At 39.5% G+C, this 19,415-nt stretch overlaps 3 protein-coding genes across 3 annotated transcripts in view; 2 read left to right on the top strand and 1 right to left on the bottom strand.

Annotated features, from left to right (window-relative positions):
- LOC132973111 (aminopeptidase N-like) overlaps nucleotides 1–19,364 on the bottom strand; it is a 23,463-nt gene extending 4,099 nt beyond the window's left edge. The window contains exons 1-17 of the mRNA XM_061036366.1: nucleotides 18,062–19,364; nucleotides 16,823–17,049; nucleotides 12,660–12,757; nucleotides 11,925–12,041; nucleotides 10,684–10,870; nucleotides 10,456–10,598; nucleotides 9,487–9,623; nucleotides 8,255–8,381; nucleotides 7,306–7,460; nucleotides 7,103–7,216; nucleotides 5,729–5,872; nucleotides 5,402–5,467; nucleotides 4,399–4,464; nucleotides 3,929–4,101; nucleotides 3,641–3,720; nucleotides 816–949; nucleotides 587–642 (exon numbers count right to left, since the gene is read on the bottom strand). Coding sequence (XP_060892349.1) covers nucleotides 587–642; nucleotides 816–949; nucleotides 3,641–3,720; nucleotides 3,929–4,101; nucleotides 4,399–4,464; nucleotides 5,402–5,467; nucleotides 5,729–5,872; nucleotides 7,103–7,216; nucleotides 7,306–7,460; nucleotides 8,255–8,381; nucleotides 9,487–9,623; nucleotides 10,456–10,598; nucleotides 10,684–10,870; nucleotides 11,925–12,041; nucleotides 12,660–12,757; nucleotides 16,823–16,944 — 1,919 coding nt within the window. The 5' untranslated portion in view covers nucleotides 16,945–17,049; nucleotides 18,062–19,364. The remainder of the gene's footprint in view (nucleotides 1–586; nucleotides 643–815; nucleotides 950–3,640; nucleotides 3,721–3,928; nucleotides 4,102–4,398; nucleotides 4,465–5,401; nucleotides 5,468–5,728; nucleotides 5,873–7,102; nucleotides 7,217–7,305; nucleotides 7,461–8,254; nucleotides 8,382–9,486; nucleotides 9,624–10,455; nucleotides 10,599–10,683; nucleotides 10,871–11,924; nucleotides 12,042–12,659; nucleotides 12,758–16,822; nucleotides 17,050–18,061) is intronic.
- LOC132973115 (carbohydrate sulfotransferase 6-like) overlaps nucleotides 1–19,415 on the top strand; it is a 366,303-nt gene that overhangs the window by 328,398 nt on the left and 18,490 nt on the right. The gene's annotated exons all lie outside the window — the stretch shown is intronic.
- LOC132973117 (zinc finger protein 3-like) overlaps nucleotides 1–19,415 on the top strand; it is a 260,609-nt gene that overhangs the window by 132,242 nt on the left and 108,952 nt on the right. The gene's annotated exons all lie outside the window — the stretch shown is intronic.

Here is a 19,415-nt window from a genome sequence, read left to right on the forward strand (position 1 = left end):
ATACACCTCAGAAGATGGCTTCTGGATTAATTTAGCCTGAATCTGAGCTCAGGACAGAATGTTATCTTCGCACAAAAGTTTCAAATTAGGTGACAAAACACGTTCATACCCGACCACAAGAGCATCGATTTATGATTTGATGACATCCTCTTCCTACAATATGGGTCCTCTAACACTGAAACAAAGCTCTTAAAACTCGCAAACACTTGAGCGAGTTTTAAGTTTGTTGTTTAAAAGGTGACAACAGAAACATGTTGGACTCTATTGGAGGAGACCTGCTCCTTCTGTAATTATAGACAGCCTTTTCTAAGAGACGCAAAATAGACCGTTAGAATTTTTGACAATGAAGACCAATGTATGAATACTTGTATAAATATCTCTCCAAAAAGATCACTTTGGTTGGCTAATTTTGTGTATCACTGAAAGTATACAAGTATGCTTGAATTTACTATACATTTATTTTTAGTAATGTTGTAAGAAGCCTGTTTTTAGGTTTTACTTAATCACTGACACATATGAGGCCAAGCATGGAAATAGGATTTTTTATAAGCTGAAGCAAAAAATCACAAAGAGTAAGCTGATTTACCTGGCCAAGCTGAAGGCATCATCGATAAGCTGGGCTCTGTTTAAAACTGGTATAACCTGCACCACAGATTGTACATTTGCATATGATACAAAACAATCATGATACAATCTCAAATTTCAATCATTGTTATAGAAAATTGAGATTCAAATTTTAGAACACTGTTAGAAACAAAGCTCATATAGTGATAAATTCAAATTTGAAACATGTCAGAAGCAGTGTGATTATGTACCTGGTGATCTCCTCCAGCAAGCTGGACGAAGAGGCTCTCCCAGTTCCCAGGATCGTAGTGTACCCGGTAATATCCAGTTACATTGACATTTGCCAAAACCCAGGAAAGATGCGATTGCATAAAGAAGTTTGTCGCTGACAGAGAAAACAAAGGAAAAGTGAGATATTAAGAGAGCCATTGAAAATTCATTTATGGTTTTTGATGTCAAGCAATATCCCTGAAATAAAAGATATCTTGTCATTCAACATGTAAAATGAGACAGTCACACTGACAAACTACTAGTAACATGATAGCATCTTTCAGAGCAGTTTTAATGTATCACAGAATTTGTCACGACATGAGAAACTCTTCCTGTGTCACTTGCCTTACTGGCATTTTCCGCCCCCTGGTGGACTTTTCTTATAGCTCTTGTGTTTTCATTTTCACCCTCCGTTTCTGCTTCATTTACACAAAGAGCAGCCAACGGTCCGTGTACGAAGTATAATTCATTTGCAGTAATTCATGTTGTATAATGACAACAGGAAACAGACACAGCTCGCCTTCAAAATAATAATAGACTTCCATGATTTAATTTTCATTTTGAAAGTTGGATAATGCAACAAGCTGGGCTGAATAGCTTTGCACGTCCTCTCTCAATGCAACAATAATACAGTCAAAGCGCTCACAACGTTAGGCTGAGTCGGCTGTGGAGGAATGAGTTAACGTGCAGCAACATATATTTATATAAGTCAGACAATGAAATTAGGCAATACCCCTTAACTGGCATGTTTCATTATACAACATAAACTTCTGCAAATGAATTATACTTCGTACACGGACCAGCCTACAGTGTGCATGCATTTCAGTTATCTCCTTACGTTTAAGCCTTGGAGTTCATAAGTCCTAAAGTAACAGTCGTAAATTGTTTGAATACGTATTTTGAAAAATAAATATGTCCGTTGAAGAAGAATATTAGAAGCCTCCTGATATGAGTAAACACAGAGATATGTTTTGCTAACGGCTAATTAGCTTACATTGAAGCACTTTTCAATTTGATATGTGCACTACCTGGTGCAAATATTTATCTGAGTTATTAGCTGTTGGATAAATGTGTAGAAAAATATTATACAGCAATGTTACATGTGAATAGAAAGGTTTACAATTCATAGGGATTTAAACAGTAGTTTATTTGATGTTTTATGTCAAGCTATCGATGTACCTCATACATTTAACTATTTACAGTTTAGTTATATATGTGTATGCATTAGATATGCAGTATGTTGACATACGATTTGTACTGTATTTTCAGTTTTACAAAAACGATCATCACTAAAGCCACTTAGTTCAAGAATAAGGTTTTATGTAGGTTGGGAATCTTCGGGTGTCTCACGATTCGATTTTCGATTCTTGGGGTCACGATTCGATTCAGAAACTATTTTTTTGATTCAAAAAGATTCTGGATTCATGATTCAAAGTCTATTCTTGAATTATTACATACTTCAGGATCTACTCCAGTCGTCAGTGAGACTGGCTGAATGTCTTGCTGCTCCATTTGGCCTTCTACTGAGTTAAAGAGCTAGCCTTAGCACTGTCGGCCACATTAACGCTTCAAACATCATAAAAATTGTGTTCATCTGTGAAGATTATTCTGCTGAACAAAACGCCTACGCATCAGCAACGTGTGTTTGCAACAGAGCTTATTTTCTGCAATGATCCAAAATCCAATGCAAAAATCTCATAGGTGAATTCTCGTTAGACCCCATGGCGATGCTACTTCCGGGTTGGCCTACAAAAATACGTCATATGGTTTGTTCTCTATAAAGGGTGAGAAGTTGGGCCCTGAATGTATTTCTCTGTAACTGAGGAATCATGATATGACATTTGTTTCCCTTCATAATAATATTATGTTGTATAGATGCTGTTTATGAATGTCTGAACCCACAGCATACTCTTGTGCTACATAGACTGACAGATACAGCAGGGCTGCATTCAAGTGTGTCTGAAACTATGTGACCATAGACTGTATAAAAAGATGGATGGCACAACCTCTCCCCAAAAGTGAAGCCAAAATATTTTAAGCTCCAACTACTGACTGGCTTCAGTATAGATCATAAGCATCCTCCTCCATGTTAACAGATGGGACATGGTCACATTTCTAAATAAAAATACATGTAAAAAATGTTCTGTAATCATACTTCATATCATGCTGCTTCATGTCCAAGTGTTTTTTTCCATTGAAATTTAGTTTAAATCAGTTATTTCATGCCTAAAAGAGTAGATATAGTGTCATGATTGCCATCTTAAAATGTGTCTCTTGCAGTGCTTTGCGGACCCAATTAGCCTGGAAAAGGAATAGCAAGTAAAAACTAAATACTAACAGAGATGCATTGAACATTCAAAAAAGTGTCTGCTTCAAACTAACACACGTTCATGTGTGGTTTGGTTAGTTGAAGGGGTTTGGGGTAAATTACGCTGATCCACCAGCCAGATGACATCTGCCCTGTCTCCAGATGATCTCACCGACTCAATATGTCAGCGCCCATAATGGGGGTATTTTTGGCTTCAATTTTGTGCTACGTGATAAGATGGAGACTTGTTGTCCATATACATAGCCAATGTGTGTGGGTTTAACTGTAGACAATACGTGTTCAATGATAGCAGATGTGCTGTGAGGTGAAAATTCGAAATAAACTACCAACACTAATACAAATTATCTCAAAATTGAGCTTGTTTAACAGAAAACATTTTGGGGTGGAGAATATCTTAGATACCACTACCAAGATCAGTGGTATTCCCCCCTAATTTCTCCAAATCCTAATCTTTTCCAAGGCACCAAAACGGCTTACCTTGTTTTCCCCGCAGCCACCAGATGTGTCTTTGGACGACATTTTTCTTCATTCCTCTTATAGGAATAATCCATTCATAGCTAGAAGAGATATATCATCACTTTATATTGAATTATTTGGTTATTTAAGCATGATTCTAAGAAGTAAGAAAGACCAGAAAAACACTTGTTTCTAGATATTATTGTTTGTATTGAACCAGCATTATGCATTCTGTAAAAGCTGTCCATGAGATATGATTCATATTTAAAATCAGAATGTAACATCTGCACATGTTTTTGGTTCGCGTACTTGTAAGGTGATTCTACCATGACAGTGGACTCTGGATCCAGTAGAAAGTGCTTCTGGGATACTCTTCCTGTGTTAGTATCTATGGTAATCAGAGGGAAGCCCATTTGGTGCACCCAGCGGTTCATGATTATATTGACTGGCTCAGGGAGTGAAACATCATTGATTTCCACAGCCTGTTGAGAGAGTGACAGAGGAAAAATCAAGGTCTACTTAAGGTTTTTAACACTGGTGTGTCTGGTTTTATTAAATATGACAGTGAATAATTAATCCCAAGTACGGTTTGTCAGCACATGCAACATTTCCTGGAGTAGGGTACAAACATAAAATTATAGGCAGAAATGTACATAGGCACAAGTTCTTTGTGTTGCTGTGTGTTTATTTAAATGAATGGAAAAGTTCCCACATTTGTAAGTTGTAGTGGGAAGCCCTGTCATCACTTTCATTTTTGGTTATACAATCTTTCATCTTACCATTTGGAGATGGTCCCACAAGTCGTCCCCTGCTGTGTTACTGTAGGAAAAGTGATTGAGGTAACTCTAGAGACAAACACAAACAACATCAAGTCATAAATGGCTTCTCTCGGTGGATGAACACAAATATGCGAAATACAGGGGAAACAATACAGTGATCTATCTCAACAAGTTGTTTTAGCTGCACACAGTAACACAGAATTAATAACACATACAGCAGTTTACTACACGTTAAAAGAAGTCCAAACAAAGCCCAAGTTCACCCCTCTGTCTCCCCAAACTGCCAACTCTTGACTGAAGGGCCTTTCAGATAGGACGCGGTGGGAACTGCGCACCGCTGTCAAGCCCATTCATTGTCTATTATGTTGCTACGCGCAAGAGCGTTAAAGCATTTCTAACTTGGGCGCAGCGCTCTCTGAGGTCACCTCCGAGCGACCCATAGGAGGGAAGATCAGATCACAACAAACGGAGCTTTCCACTTTCCTGGGCTCTAGTTTAAAGACCTACCGGCACATCGGAGAGAAATGTCTAGTTTAAAAATACATTTTAGTTTGGGGGTACCACATGTGTTTTTAACAACAGCAGTGTGTCGTGCTTGTGAAGCGGTCAGCTCCTGGACGAGCCTAAACTCTCAAATCCTGTTGTGCCCTGAGGATTTCATGAGCAGACACTCTCTCCTTCTGTGCTGCTTGTCTCCTCCTCTCCAGCAGTAGAGCGATCAGAGTTTTCTACTTATTAGTGGACAGAAACAAATACTGCGCATCCAAGAAGTAGCTATTTAATCTACTATTCTTTCGGTCACCTAGCAGCGGGCGACGTTGCTTTTTGGTCGCTTGTGCGCTTCCCCTTCTGCTCTGCGCCCTACTCCGCAGCAAGCTCAGTGCGTACTGCGTCCTATCTGAACGACCCTTTCCACTCTACATTCTTTATCACCAGCTAGTGGTGCTTAAAGGTACACTGCTGGTTACGTTTGAAACATAAGCTGCCTGGTTAAAAAACTCACACTTAGTCCCTGGACGAAGACGGGCTCTGAGAGGAAATCAGACATCATCCTCAGCACTGCTGCACCCTGGGTAACACCGAGAGAGACAAATGATCAGCCTATACTGGTTCACAAATATGTGCCATTTCTGTAAAACACAACACAATCTCAATTTGTACCAATGAAGAATTTTTTAACAGTGCCAGAAACTCAATCATAGCTTTTTCTATTTGCTGATCTTAATGGTGTTCAAATGTTATTTCTGGCCTCTGCTTCACCCTTTGAAAGGCAGTAGAGTGTTTGTGCTGTCATGTGTCATGTATTTGGATGTCCGGGATTTTTTGTTACCTTGCTGTATGAGATAGTATCAAACTGCTCAGTGATCTGGTTTGGCAGGATGATGCTGTCTTCTTTAGAGGACAGGGGATGAGAGGAGGTCAAGGCATCCACTGCCATCACCTTTTGTACATCATCGAGCACGATCAAGTCTTTCTGGAACAAACAACACACACACACACAGACACACACACACACACACACACACACACACACACACACACACACACACACACACGCACACACACACACACACACACACACACACACACACACACACACACACACACACACACACACACACACACACACACAGACATAAACATAGAGAGTGAGAGAGAGAACTGAATTCAAATGTTGTTGTTTTTAACCTGGGCTCTTTTTTGTTACACTTTTAAGGTTCTATGATTAAAAGTTTAGGAATTCTTCAGTAGCAGCAGCAGCAGCCACAAAACGGGCTGTAATGACTACAGTGGAACCCTTGAGGGCTTATGTCCCAAATCCAATGCATCCTCATTTAAAATGCTCGTTTTGCCACTGACAGGCTCCCTTTGTTTTAAAGGTCACATAATATGCAAAATACACTTTACCATGTTTTTGAACTGTATGTGTCCCTGGCCCCCTTACAAACCCCAATTATGAGAAAAGTCCATCATCTCCATATTTTGCCTGCTCCACTTTTCAGAAACTGTGTGCTTTTCCCTTCATGACATCACAAAGGGAAGTAACCCCTCCCCCAGGGTTTATTCTGCCCTCTGAGTCTGCCTTTTAACTGGTGCATGGTGCAAGAAAGCCCTTCCAGAGGGGCGTGGTCAAACACAGCTCACTTTAATACAGGGGTTTATAGTCATGCTAACATACAGGATCGGAGTGGATTTTTGGGAAGAAACTTCACAGACATGTTTTGGGGTGGTTTCTGGAAACCAATTTACTGGTACATGCTTTAACAAAAAAAAGGGATCTAACACTTTAACAAACAGGTTAACCTGTAGGGAATATTTCTGTTTTGTTGTCAGATATCCAGAATAACATTCTGAGCCTTCAGGTTGTAAAAACGACGATTCCATCTTAGCCATTAGAATGTTTTTGGGGTAATTCCAAAACTTATCATCATTCTTAGTCATGTAGAATTTGTGATCTGTAAGAAGAGCCCTGGGTTTGAAAAAAGGCCTCCAAGGATTACAATACAGCCTGCAGCTTGTTTAACAACTGCAGGATATAGAGCAACCGCCTGTAGCAATTCCAAAACTTTATGTTCATATTAGTCATTTGACCCAAAAATATGTTTGAAACACATTTCTTTACAAATTTCTCTTAAATAGTTATTGCAGCCTGCAAAGATGATGACAGGAACGTATATGCATTTTGACAACAGTGTTTTCTTACCACGTTCCATGTGGGCTCAGCATAGTCCGCTCCCAGGTAGGACACATATGAAGCAAAGCCCTCATTCAGCCAGACCTCATTCCACCAGCGCAGGGTCACCAGGTTACCAAACCACTGCACCAGACAATTTTTTGGTCAATTAGTTGATTAACATTATTTGTATAAATCATTCTATAAATAATAAGTTAAAAAAACAATTTCACCATATGTGCGAGTTCATGTGCAATAATGGTGGCAGTGGTCTCTTTGTTTCTGTTGGAGGAGGTCACAGGGTCATAGAGAAGGTTGGTCTCTCTATACGTCACCAAACCCCAATTCTCCATCGCACCAAAATAGAAGTCTGGCAAGGCAATTTGATCTGCGAGGCAGAGAGCAGGTTTCATTCTTATTGATGGAACGCGTTGTATACAGTACAAAAGTAAAATGTCCATTCATACTTTATTAATACATATCTATTTGACGATATTCGGATGAGGAAGCGGAGCTGATAAGGAGCAATTATCAACTAACAGGAGCTATAGACTGTTTTTGAGTCAGTCCTTTATACAGTTTTTACAAGTGTGTCTGTCCTGTTTTTCAATGTGTTAACTTAGTAACTAGTAGCATTAAACAATAACTGAACCTGAACTAAACTATATATTAGCATTCTGGGGTATGGTGATGCATGTAAATAGAGCGTTGCTTACTCTTCTAATCACACTTTTTTAAAGTCTGTTTTGCTTTTTCCTGTTACAGATCATGCATAAATTTCCTTAATTCTTTCTTTCCTTGGTGGTAGCTTGCTGTTCTTCTGTCAACCTTTCATTAAGTCTATGTTCTCTGAAATTGAATTCATCCATGTTGGCTTTTGACTGGTTTGATTGACCTGTATAGAGAAGTATGAAAAAACTCATTCACAAGGGGGGGGGGGTTAATAAATTTCAACGTTAGCTAATCTTAAAACATGTGAACCGAATCTGTCTGTGCATCTGACTGTGAATAAATAGAAGATACCAATATGTGAGGGACTTACATTTAATGAGAAATTGTTTAAATGTAGATTTAGGTTAGAAAAAAGCCCCCACACAAAAACGCACATTTACAGCAGCACAAACGATTGCAACACATCACAGGAACCAAAAGAGTTCTCCAGTGTTTACACAAGCAGCTCACCTGACTTGCTCAGAGGGTAGGAGATGTTATAGTATGACTGGAAAAAGTCCAGTATGGGTCCAGTCACATTGAGGGCATAGCTCCCCTGTCCCTGCTCAATGGCCTTCCTGCGAGCCCAGATACGGATCTGAACACACAACAGCCAACAGCTCTGTATATCATTGTTAGCTTGCAGGCAAGTTATTTAAAGTGAAATAAATATTTTCATACACAAAAAAACAGCCATAACATTACGACCAATGACAGGTTAAGTGAATATTAGTGGTTATCTTTTTACAAGACACCTGTCAGTGAGGCAGCAAGTAAACATTTTGGCCTTGAAGTTGATGTGTCGGAAGCAGGAAAAATGGGCATGGGTAAACATTGTGATGGCTAGACAACTGGTTCAGAGCCTCTCCAACTCTGCAGCAGTTGTGTGGTGTTCCCGGTCTGCAGTGGTCAGTACCAACAAAAAAGTGGTCCAAGAGAGGAAATCCGATGACCCGGAGACAGGGTTATAGGCTCAGTTTGGTATGATCCAACAAAAGAGCTACTCTATCTCAAATTGCGGAAAAAATTGATGACAGAAAGATATAGGAACACATGGTGCATAACAGTTTGTACACCGCCAAAGTGTCTAAAATGGGATCATGAGCATCAGAACTTGACAATGGAGCAATGAAGAAGGTGGTCTGGAGGGACAATGAGTTCAAGGTGTTGACTTGGCCTCCATATTCCCCAGATCTCAATTCAATCAAGCATCTTTGGGATGTGCTGCACAACCAAGTCCGTTAAGGAGGCTCCCCATTCAAAAATACAGGACCTAAAGGATCTGCTTAACGTCCAGATACCACAGCACATCTGCCTGTTTTGGCCCTGACGTGACCAGAGGGACATCTACACACGACTAAAGACAGGCTGCCATAATGTCACGGCTGATCAGTGTCCGATGTGTCCTTGGACAAGACACTTAACCCCGAATTGCTCCTGCTGCTTTGGTGGTGGTGTATGAATGGGATTAGTTACTTCTGATGGACGATACTACATAGCGATCACTACCATCAGTGTGTGAAAGGGCATGAATGGGTGGGTGTGACATGCAGTGTAAAAGCGCTTTGAGTAGTCGGAAGACTAGAAAAGCGCTATATAAGCTCAAGTCCAGTGGATAACACATTGAAAAACTGTTGTATCTTAAATCTTTGGTCTCCACTGTATAAAAGTAATTTCAATAAAACATCAGTTATATGAGTTACCAGAATGTCTCCTTGTGTTGACCTGATGTGTGTGTAGTCAGAGACAATAATGGCTAATAGATAGCTGGACATTTTCTTGGTGGGCTCAAAATTGGTCCGTGTCACAGCTGCTCCATCCATAGTAATGTTCACAATATCTAAAAGACACAAACACACAGATGAACAGGCTCTAAGCAATGAGATGTCAGTTTGAGTAAAAATCCCAATCCCAATCTGTTAGATAAACTTTTTTATATAGTAGCTTCAAATTTTATTATTTTCTCTGCAAACTGCCCTGAAGGTATGATATGTTGATTTATTTTTAAAATGTCATCCTTTTGTCATTGTTTTGATTGAGAGCTCCGGCGGGCGAAATGAACACACTATGCGTTTAAAGTATTTGATTGCAGTGGGACAGTCTTTGTAATATTGGTAACACTTTACAATAAGGTACACAAATTCTGCATAGATACTCTGCATTTTTCTAATCAGCCAGAAACATGGTAAAACTAGGATAAATGTTGGAGATGCTTTTGAAACATGGAGAGAGGTTAAAACACAGAAAGGTTTCAAGATGCAGAGCTGGCTAAACACTGAAGCTTCAGTGTCCTCGGAAGGGAGGGATAGCTCTCGCCAATGTTTTGAATTTGGACTGCAGTACCCATTTTAAACACTAGGTCACAGAGTTACATATTGGTCCTTTAAGACGCTGTCCTGTTGCTACTGTTTATATTCCTCCAAATGCAAATTTATAAAAATGTTTAATGTGACAATTTCTTGCCATTAATGTAGGTAAAAATATAATTTTAGAAACAACATCATATACATTATTCATTTTAATTATTTAGTTTTTCTCTATTCCAGGTGCTATTCGCTTTATTTTGACTCCATTCTAAAGATTGAATAGTTTTGTTCTTTATGTGACTATCATGAACTCTGTATTGTGAAATGACAAATAAAAGGCCTAAATTACTTGCAGGCTCTACCGACCTATTTCCATGCCATTTGACAGGGCCACGGTCCCAGCAGGGTGGATGAGCGTTATGTGGAAAACAGCTTTCATAGCCGGCTCATCGAAACAAGGGAACGTCTTTCTGGCATGAGTTGGATGCATCTGAGATGTGGCAACAATCCTGGGATTGAACAAAACAATGTAAACACAATTCCCAAATAACAGGAAACAAATGTAAAGATAGAAAGAAAAAATAGAGAACTCACTTTTGTATTCCATCTTCTTCATATTCGCTCCTGTAAAAGCCTTCCAGATCATCGGCTAGTTCTCCAGTGAACTCGGTGTACAGCTCGTAAGTCTGGTTTAGAGTTAATTCAGCAGTCAGCTGGATGACCAGATGCTGTGTCTCAGGCTGGAGCCAATACTTCTTAAAGCTGGGAGCAGATCCACCATCTAGAGAAGAACAGATGGAGTGGATGGTCAAAAAGTGACTTATTCCATAAGCAGTAAATAGAGTAAATCTCAAATCTTACTTTTTTAAAGATAATTTTGAGATATATAGTAGATACCTTTTTTAAATTTGAAAACATCAAGTCCACAATTGTTTAACGATGCTCATGTCTCATTCTCAGCAGTCAATATTGCGATGACAGTGATAATGAGACAAGGTACAATTTATTTTGAGATTAAAATTATAAATCCTTCCGAATGGGGATAATAAATAAAACATTACTCTATTAGCAATATTTTACTAATTTGAATTTGTTGATCGCACACTTACATCAGTAGTTCACAAGAATGCAAGGGAACATACGCAGGGGTGTTACGTGCGGCCCTGTTGTCTCTCTGTTTGTCCCTCTACCTGCTGCACACCTGTTCTCTCTCTCTCCTTGATTCTCCCTCCTCCTTCACCTGCTGCACACATGAATGCAATCTGTGCCCAGGGAGGAGGAGGGGTATTTAGAGGAGACAGGTAGGAAAGACAGGGGCACATACACACTGTTCAGCAATGTGGTGAGGAGCTTTTGTACCTATTTTTTACTTGGTTTTTTTTATCTATTTTTGACCAGGTATGTCAAGATTGCTGGGTTTTGTGGACTGGAGATCACCTGTAGTTCTATTTTCTGTCTTTCTTTCTGTTATTCTTTTATTCTCGGGTAGTTTAAAGGGGAGGTTCCGTGAGCGACGACACATTACTCGGATGGCTCGACACTTTCCCATCTTTTGTTCGCCTTGGTCTTCAGCCCTCTTGTTTCTTATTTTTCCTTGATTACTTTGGGGGAGATATTTACATCTAATAAAGCTCAGGTTTTTAAAACTTTTAATCTGTGTTGCTACCTTATGTTCACGACTCTAATTTTTTTTAGCCTTGATTAACTTATTTTGGTTAAGGAGGCCGTAACAGGTAAAAACAAACTTTTAAAAACAAATTCAGAATGTGTTTAATTTGCAAAACCCTTACAGATATACACTTTATTTGCTTGCACTGAGCATGTGTGTACTGTACCTGAAGCACTTAGCCTGGCGATGTGTGTGTTCTCCAGCGTCATGTAGTTGAGTTTATTGGAATGGATCAGGATGAGATCTGTTTCTTTCACACACTCAAACTTCACAGTGGACTGGCCTGATGAATGCATACAAATGGGAAAGTCATTGATTAAAGATGGTTGTTGTAGTCAGTCCAAACAAGGCAAACAATTATGAATGGAGGAATGCAGAAATAAGGTAACAAAGCTAAACTAAAAAAATCAAACAAAAGAATGAACACAAAACCTGAAAAGCTAGAACATGAATACCACAATGGGCAGAACAAAGACAATCAAGATTTGTTTCTCAAATCACATCCTGACGACAACAGCAAATAAGATCTGCTGCTGTTTTTTGCAGGTGTTTCCAGATAATTTGTGTCCAGTGTCCAGTATTTGTTGTTATTTAACATGTGCTTTCTGGCTGTTCATGCTGCAAACACATAGAACATGAACATTCAAATAACCACACGTTGGTTTAACACAGTACATCCAGCAGCAGCAGCACAGTAGATGTTATTTTTTATGACCCAGAGAACCATCAGTGTGCAGAAACTCAGAACACAAACCACTAAACCCTGATGTATCGCTTCTTCTGTTTCTAACATCTACTGTTAGAGGTAAATGATCTAACATCTTCACTAGCAGAAGCCTTAGTACAAAAGTAAATGTAGTGGCAATGCAGACATGCTGTGCATAAGAAGCAGTTTATTCACCTGTAAAAATGTAGAGGCCAGTGTCTGGGTCGGGGCTGAGACGAGGCCACAGGGTGATGTTGTAGGAGACAGGGATCAAATCAGCAGGGAGACGATATCTGACGGGAATAGATACATAGATGACATAATGTGTTTACTGTGATCATTTATGGTCTGTAATCTATCCACATGTTTACAGGAAGAGCAATGGAGAAGCATATATCACAACATAAAATAATTCCTCAAACAGCATATTCATGGACATCACATCTGACGGATCTAGAATCAGCACAGGGAACATTTGATCGAGCCTTTCCTTCATTATGATTAAAGATTGTAGACAAAAATTAATAAAAGAAAAAAAATATTTCAAGGTGTCTGATAGTTGCAACGACACCATTGTGCAGTGTTTCACCTAAAGGCTCTAATATACTTTTCTTTTGAAAACCTGCTGCGTCGTGAGCGTAAATGTTCACATACTTCCCCATGTACAACGCGTGTTACTGGGGGATTCCTCTAGAGGGAGCCCCACATTAATGAGGCACCAAGGTAGAGATGATCTGTAGCCAGCTATTATGGCGTGCATGTTTGTTGCTATGCATCAGCAGAGACACATTATAGTACAGGTAGCTGCGAATTTGATCTATTATTCCTTTCCGCCATTGTTGTGGTGTCTCTGATTTTGTAATTTCTGGTCTCATCACCATACAACTCTACACTGCTCCTAGCGGTTATATGCATACTGCATCTTTTCTGAGGACATGCACAACCAACGCTTCAATGCGTTAGTGTACGCGTAGTTCCTATACTCAGGGATTAAGGGTCAAAACCTTTTTTGCTCTAATGTTGTGTTTCTCTGTATGAAGAAAAATCTTGATATACTGTAAAATGTTGTGATGATGTGGTCGACCACTTACCTTTGTTAATCTTGGTGTCTCTAAATGTTTATTATACACCAGTTATAGGACATAGAGGCACCTCTTTAAAGGCTTTATATGCGATGTTTTGATCCAGCAGATGTCGCCCTTGAGCACCAGCATGAAACCAAAACAACTTGCGGTGCATTGTGGGTTAGCATGCTAATGCTTTATTATGCTCGTATCTTCACACTGCATGTAAATTTACCTGAAATGAGCGTGATCTAGAAACACAGTTAAGCAGTGAGTACAGTATGTTATTCTTCTTTTCTCTAGTCCCTCAATTAAACAACTTTTATACGTGAGGGGAGGAGTCATCCATCAGGCCGGCTATGTCAACATACAGAAAAAAAACTCTGAAAACATCACAGACAGTGGGACTCGGGTGTTACACCCATTGTAGACAGTCATGACTCACAGAGTTATTTTCAGAGGATATACTTGATTTCTATTATATTTAAGTGTGAAGAATCGCATATAAAGCCTTTAAGGAGTTTAATGTACTTTACATGTACATAGCCCTGATGTTATTTTTGTGAAATCCTTTTTGAGTGTTTCCTCTTATTACTTTATTAGTTTCCTCTTGGAACTTTTTGCGCTGTTTTTCTGTTACTTTGGACATTCTTTGTAACGGAGAGCAGCGCACAGCGGAGTGAGGGCATTGTTTACACACACGATCAGCTGATGGCGCTCTCCACGGTGCTACAGCTGGAGCAAGGCCTGAAATTCCGGAGGAGCTGAGGAGGCGACGCCGGGGTTGCAGAGCTGGAGCTAAGAAGAGAAAACATAAGCCTTCTGTACCAGCAATGATTATGGGGAATATGAGGTCTTCGGGCAATAAGACGGACGAACTTGATGCGCTTGTCCGGAACCAGTGGGAATACCGCGAGTGCAGTGTTATGTGCTTCACGGAGACATGGCTGCACTCGGACATCCTGGACCACAGCGTGGCAGTACCCGGCTTCAGGACTTTCGGGCTGACAAGGACGTTATAAAGAGCGGTAAGAAGAAAGGTGGAGGGATTGCACTGTATGTGAGTGAGAGATGGTGTAATCCTGGCCATGTTAGTGTGAAGGAGCGTCTCTGCAGCCCGGACATTGAACTGTTAGCTGTTGGAATGCGCCCCTATTACTTGACCAGGGAATTCACGTGCGCCATTGTTATAGCTGTTTACATCCCACCGTCAGCTGATGCCGAGTCTGCGAGTGATGCCATTCACTCAACAGTTTCACAGCTTCAAACTAAGCATCCAAATGCTTTTGTAGCCATTACCGGGGACTTTAATCGTATAAAAATGGACAAAACACTACCCACTTTTCATCAATATGTTAACTGTCCAACTAGAGAAAATAAAACACTGGACCTTCTGTATGCTAACGTTAAGGAAGCATACAGTACCACTGCCCTTCCCCCCCCCCGGGCAGATCAGACCAAAACCTGGTCCTACTGACACTACTGAGGCGAATGAGCTAAACCTGTTCTTCAACCGGTTTAGTTCACAGCCTTCAGCTGCCTCTCCCACCTCAAACAACACCCCTGTCCTTCATACCTCCCAGCTCCCTCCCCCCCAACCCCCCATGGTGAACTCTTTGGACTCTGACCCCGCACCACAGGAGTGCACTTCCCCCTCTGAGGTGAATTGCTCCACCCCCGCCCCCCCCCCTGACTCTAACAACTGGCCAGGTTAAGAGACAGCTGGAGAAACTACACCTTAGCAAGGCTCCAGGCCCGGACGGCATAAGCCCAAGGGTTCTGAAGACCTGCGCCAGCCAGCTGTCTGAGATTCTGCAACACCTCTTCAACCTGAGTCTGAGCCAGGAGAGGATACCGGTGCTGTGGAAAACGTCCTGCTTGGTCCAGGTCCCAAAGAAGACGATCTCAAGGACTATCGACCAGTGGCTCTCACTATGTGTCTCTCCATACTGTTCTGCACATGTTAAATTTACAAATTATCCCTGCACTCAAGTTTACTTCATTTGTCTGTCTACTCGCCGTTATATTGAATAGTTTCTACTGATAATATGTCTACACTCATGCACTTTAACTTATGTATCACTGATTGCACAGCTCTGGACAGCTCCCTATGTCAATACTGTCCATTTACAACTACCTCCAGCAAAGTATGTTGTATTTAATGTTTTCATATTAAGACTAGTAATGCTTAGTTAAATCCTGGTTGTATATATTCTCATTCTTAGTTTTGATATTTTTAGTGCTTATTTACTTTGTATTTAATATTATATTGTGTTTATTTGCTAATATTGTGTGTTTGGATAACCTGCTGCTGTAACGCCACAATTTCCCAGTTTGGGATCAATAAAGTAATTCTATTCTATTCTATTCTAACCCTCAGTAATAAGTTATCCCATTGATTTATGGTCTCAGTCTATGGTTCAAGCCTTCTTCAGCACAGCATAATTATATATAGTAAATGATAGTCCCTTTAACAGTTGAATAGATACTAGTATAATGCAGCTGTTGATTCAATATCAAAACACAGTGGTGCAATGTCTGTGTAATAATAATCCTGCCAGAAACACGTGACCAATCAGTAACTTTAGACATTCAAATCTATGAATAGAATCTACATTTCTCATTGCAGATTTTACATTTAACTTACTCACTTTATACTGTATTCATCCTGCTCTTTTAAAAGCGAATATTTTTAACTAACTTTTAAAAATCCTATTCAGTGAAGGTCTGTCATTTCCTTGAGAGGGGGTTGTTCTGACAGCGCCCTTTAGTGATCAGCTGTCACTAAGTGTTTTACTGTTCAGTGCACTTACCTTTCACTTAAATCTTTTAGAGACTGGTAATATTATGTAACGAATAGTGACTATAATAAAGTACAGAAACGGGTCACAATATTTTAGCGTCTCTTATCTGTTGTTGTTTTTTTAGTCTCAATAGGTCTTAGTGCGTCTTCTTTTAAATATACAATACAATAGCAACATGTGTCTTCAGTGGAAACACACTGAGTTTTTGGTCCATTGGTAATGTTTCTGCAGTGAAAATGTGGCAGTAGTCTGTCTTGCACCAACACTGAAATACAATAATAGCACAACATTTTTGTAGAATTGTAGAATTTTGTTAATCTAAGGTTATTTCTAACTTTAATCACATGTAGGCTATTTTTATTTTAATCATCCTGAGAGGGGGAACTCTGCCTATAGGTGTCCGGTTGTACTGTCAGCTTATTCTGAGTTATTTATTATCATACTTCAAGGCTGCTGAAGTTTTCAAGATTTTGCCAAAACAATGTCCTACCTTTCCCAAGGGGCCGTTTTTGTCAGGGCAAGAGTCCACAATGTGACAATGGTTGCAACCGCGGCTACAGCTAGTACCACGCTGAGAATGCACAGCCTGCTGACTCTGCATCCTATCTCCATGTCCTTATAACAAAAACTACCAACTGGTAAAACAGAGTCTCAGCTTTCAGGCAGAATAACAGAAAGAGGGGGTTTCCAGCATTTAACTGCCTGTTCCACAGAGTCCTGTAGGAAAAAAATGCATGATATATTAGGTTGGAACAGCTGTTGTGTGAACACGGAACAGCAGTTGTGTGAACAGTGCGACCAAGGATTGTTGATAACCATCTGAGAATTTACAATGATGGATTATCTAGACTCATGTTTTCGTGGATGTTCTCGTAACTGTCATAAAACAATGCATCTTTGCTGAGCAGTCACAGGAGTATGACGGAGAGATTTTATTGTCTGTGCGTCACTGTGTTCATAGGTCAAACTTTACTTCCCTCTCTGGACTGTGAGCAAGGCCTCTACACTGAAAGACTTATTGATATTATTGATTGTATGGATTTTTCTTTGCATTCAAGTTGATGTGTTATCTTTATCTTTTTAGTCTATATGTAACAGGTATGGGATGGAACCTGCTTACAGCTTAAAGTATGTCTGAAAAGACAAAGAAAACACACTGAGTCGACTGTAGTTGTTCACTCTAATCTCACAGACTTTTATTAAACAAATGTTTAAATACCAAAACATACAAAATATGTTACTTCTTTAAGTGCATTTCAGACACTGTGATTAATTCACTAAATACAAAATGTCATTTTACTGTTCAAATTAACATCCATGTAAACACAAGCTCATTATGATAAAATTACCTAAACTAGCATTTTGCCTCTTAGCAATATTTTCAATGGGAAAACCCATATTAACTAACAGAGCTACCAGATAAGCAAATAACATTTAACTGATGCAACAATCTTAATTTTGTATATAAACAGAATAAATGATCTATTTATTATTTATTTTACACAGTATCGTGAGCATTTTTAACCAACTAAAAATCAGAAGGGAATTGAAACTGAAAGTTACAGTCATGCCCGAGGCACTTTTCTTGGCATGCTAGCACTCAAAACTGTTTTTACTCTCTTTACAAACATAAGACCAACAAAGTGTTATAGAACCAATAAAACTTTTTAGTGGAATTACATCTGCATCATATTGTGAAAGTTCTGTGTTTTAAACTTCAATTACTAACCTGTAAAAGACAAAGAAAACACACTGAGTCGACTGTAGTTGTTCACTCTTCTCTCGCTTCTGCCAGCCTGAAGCAGAGTGCAGCAAGGACGATAAACAGCCCGCTCAGCAAGGGAGGTGGCAAATACAGGAACAGCTCCAAAATAACTTCTTTAACCAAAACACAGATACATTTGCATAATATTCATACAAAATAACAAAATACAATAACAAAATGTGACAACACATTTCGTTGGGTCACATATACAAGTGCTGCTCTGCATTACTATCTGCATAAGTGTTTTATAGTTGACTGATGTACATCTAAACGCTGTTGTGGGTCATTCAGAACTTGTGAAGCTGGTCTTTTATCTTTTCTTCTTGCAGCAATGAAAGCAGGCAAGGGAACTGGTTCAGATATAACTGATTCTACCCGACCCAAATAGACTCTGCATTTTTCTATAAAGCTTCTCAACCAGGTAAGTGGTAAAACTAAGATAAATATTGGAGATGCTTTTGTGCAGAAAGGTATCAAGACCGATGCAGAGCTGGTTTAAATCTGAAGTTTCTCTGTCCGTGACATGGAAACTTGCATCAACTTTAAGGTGGAGGGGGCAGGGGGAGACAGGTTTCTTCATTGTTTGAAATTTGGATTGCATTACCCATCCTAAACACTAGGTGTCAGAGTTACATATTGCTCCTTTAATCTTTGGAGATACAAATATGTAACTACCAACAATCTACAATTCTTTTTTTGTATTGATGCTTACTCTTCACTTGAACCCTTTTATGTTATCTGGGCGGATCAAGGCTGTAATGGTAGCTGGATTAGGATTACAAACTAGCAGGCTTCTATGAACTTCCTTTGTCTCCATGTCAAACTTTCAGTGGTTCAGTCCAACAGCAGCCTGTGGAGTCCCGTTCATGGTTAGCTGCTTCCTGAATGGATCGCTCCTATTGGTTGTTGACTCTGTTCACATCATAGTATGAACAACAAAAGACGAATTGACCAAAGGTTCTTCGACAAAGTTGAATGACCACCTTATATCAAACAATCTGGAGCCCTCCACAACTCCAGTAAAAACTCTCTTGTCCTGTTTGACATTAGGACATTTGTGTGCAACAATGAAATCCCTTGAAAACAAACATTTGGTGTATTGTGCTGAAATCAGCAGCCCATCTGGAATTGTGTTAAAACAGTGTGATGCTCAAGTTAAAATGTTAAAAAAAAGCATGTATATAATTTTACGAATCAAGCACAACAGCTGATTTTAAACCAATGCGTTTATTTTGTTCTTAAAATAGAGTACAATATTTGTAACACCAGAATTTGAATGGAATGGTAGATAACCAAAAATACATCATGGCATTGTATT

This window comes from Labrus mixtus, chromosome 4, assembly GCF_963584025.1.
Source record: "Labrus mixtus chromosome 4, fLabMix1.1, whole genome shotgun sequence".
NCBI lineage: Eukaryota > Metazoa > Chordata > Actinopteri > Labriformes > Labridae > Labrus > Labrus mixtus.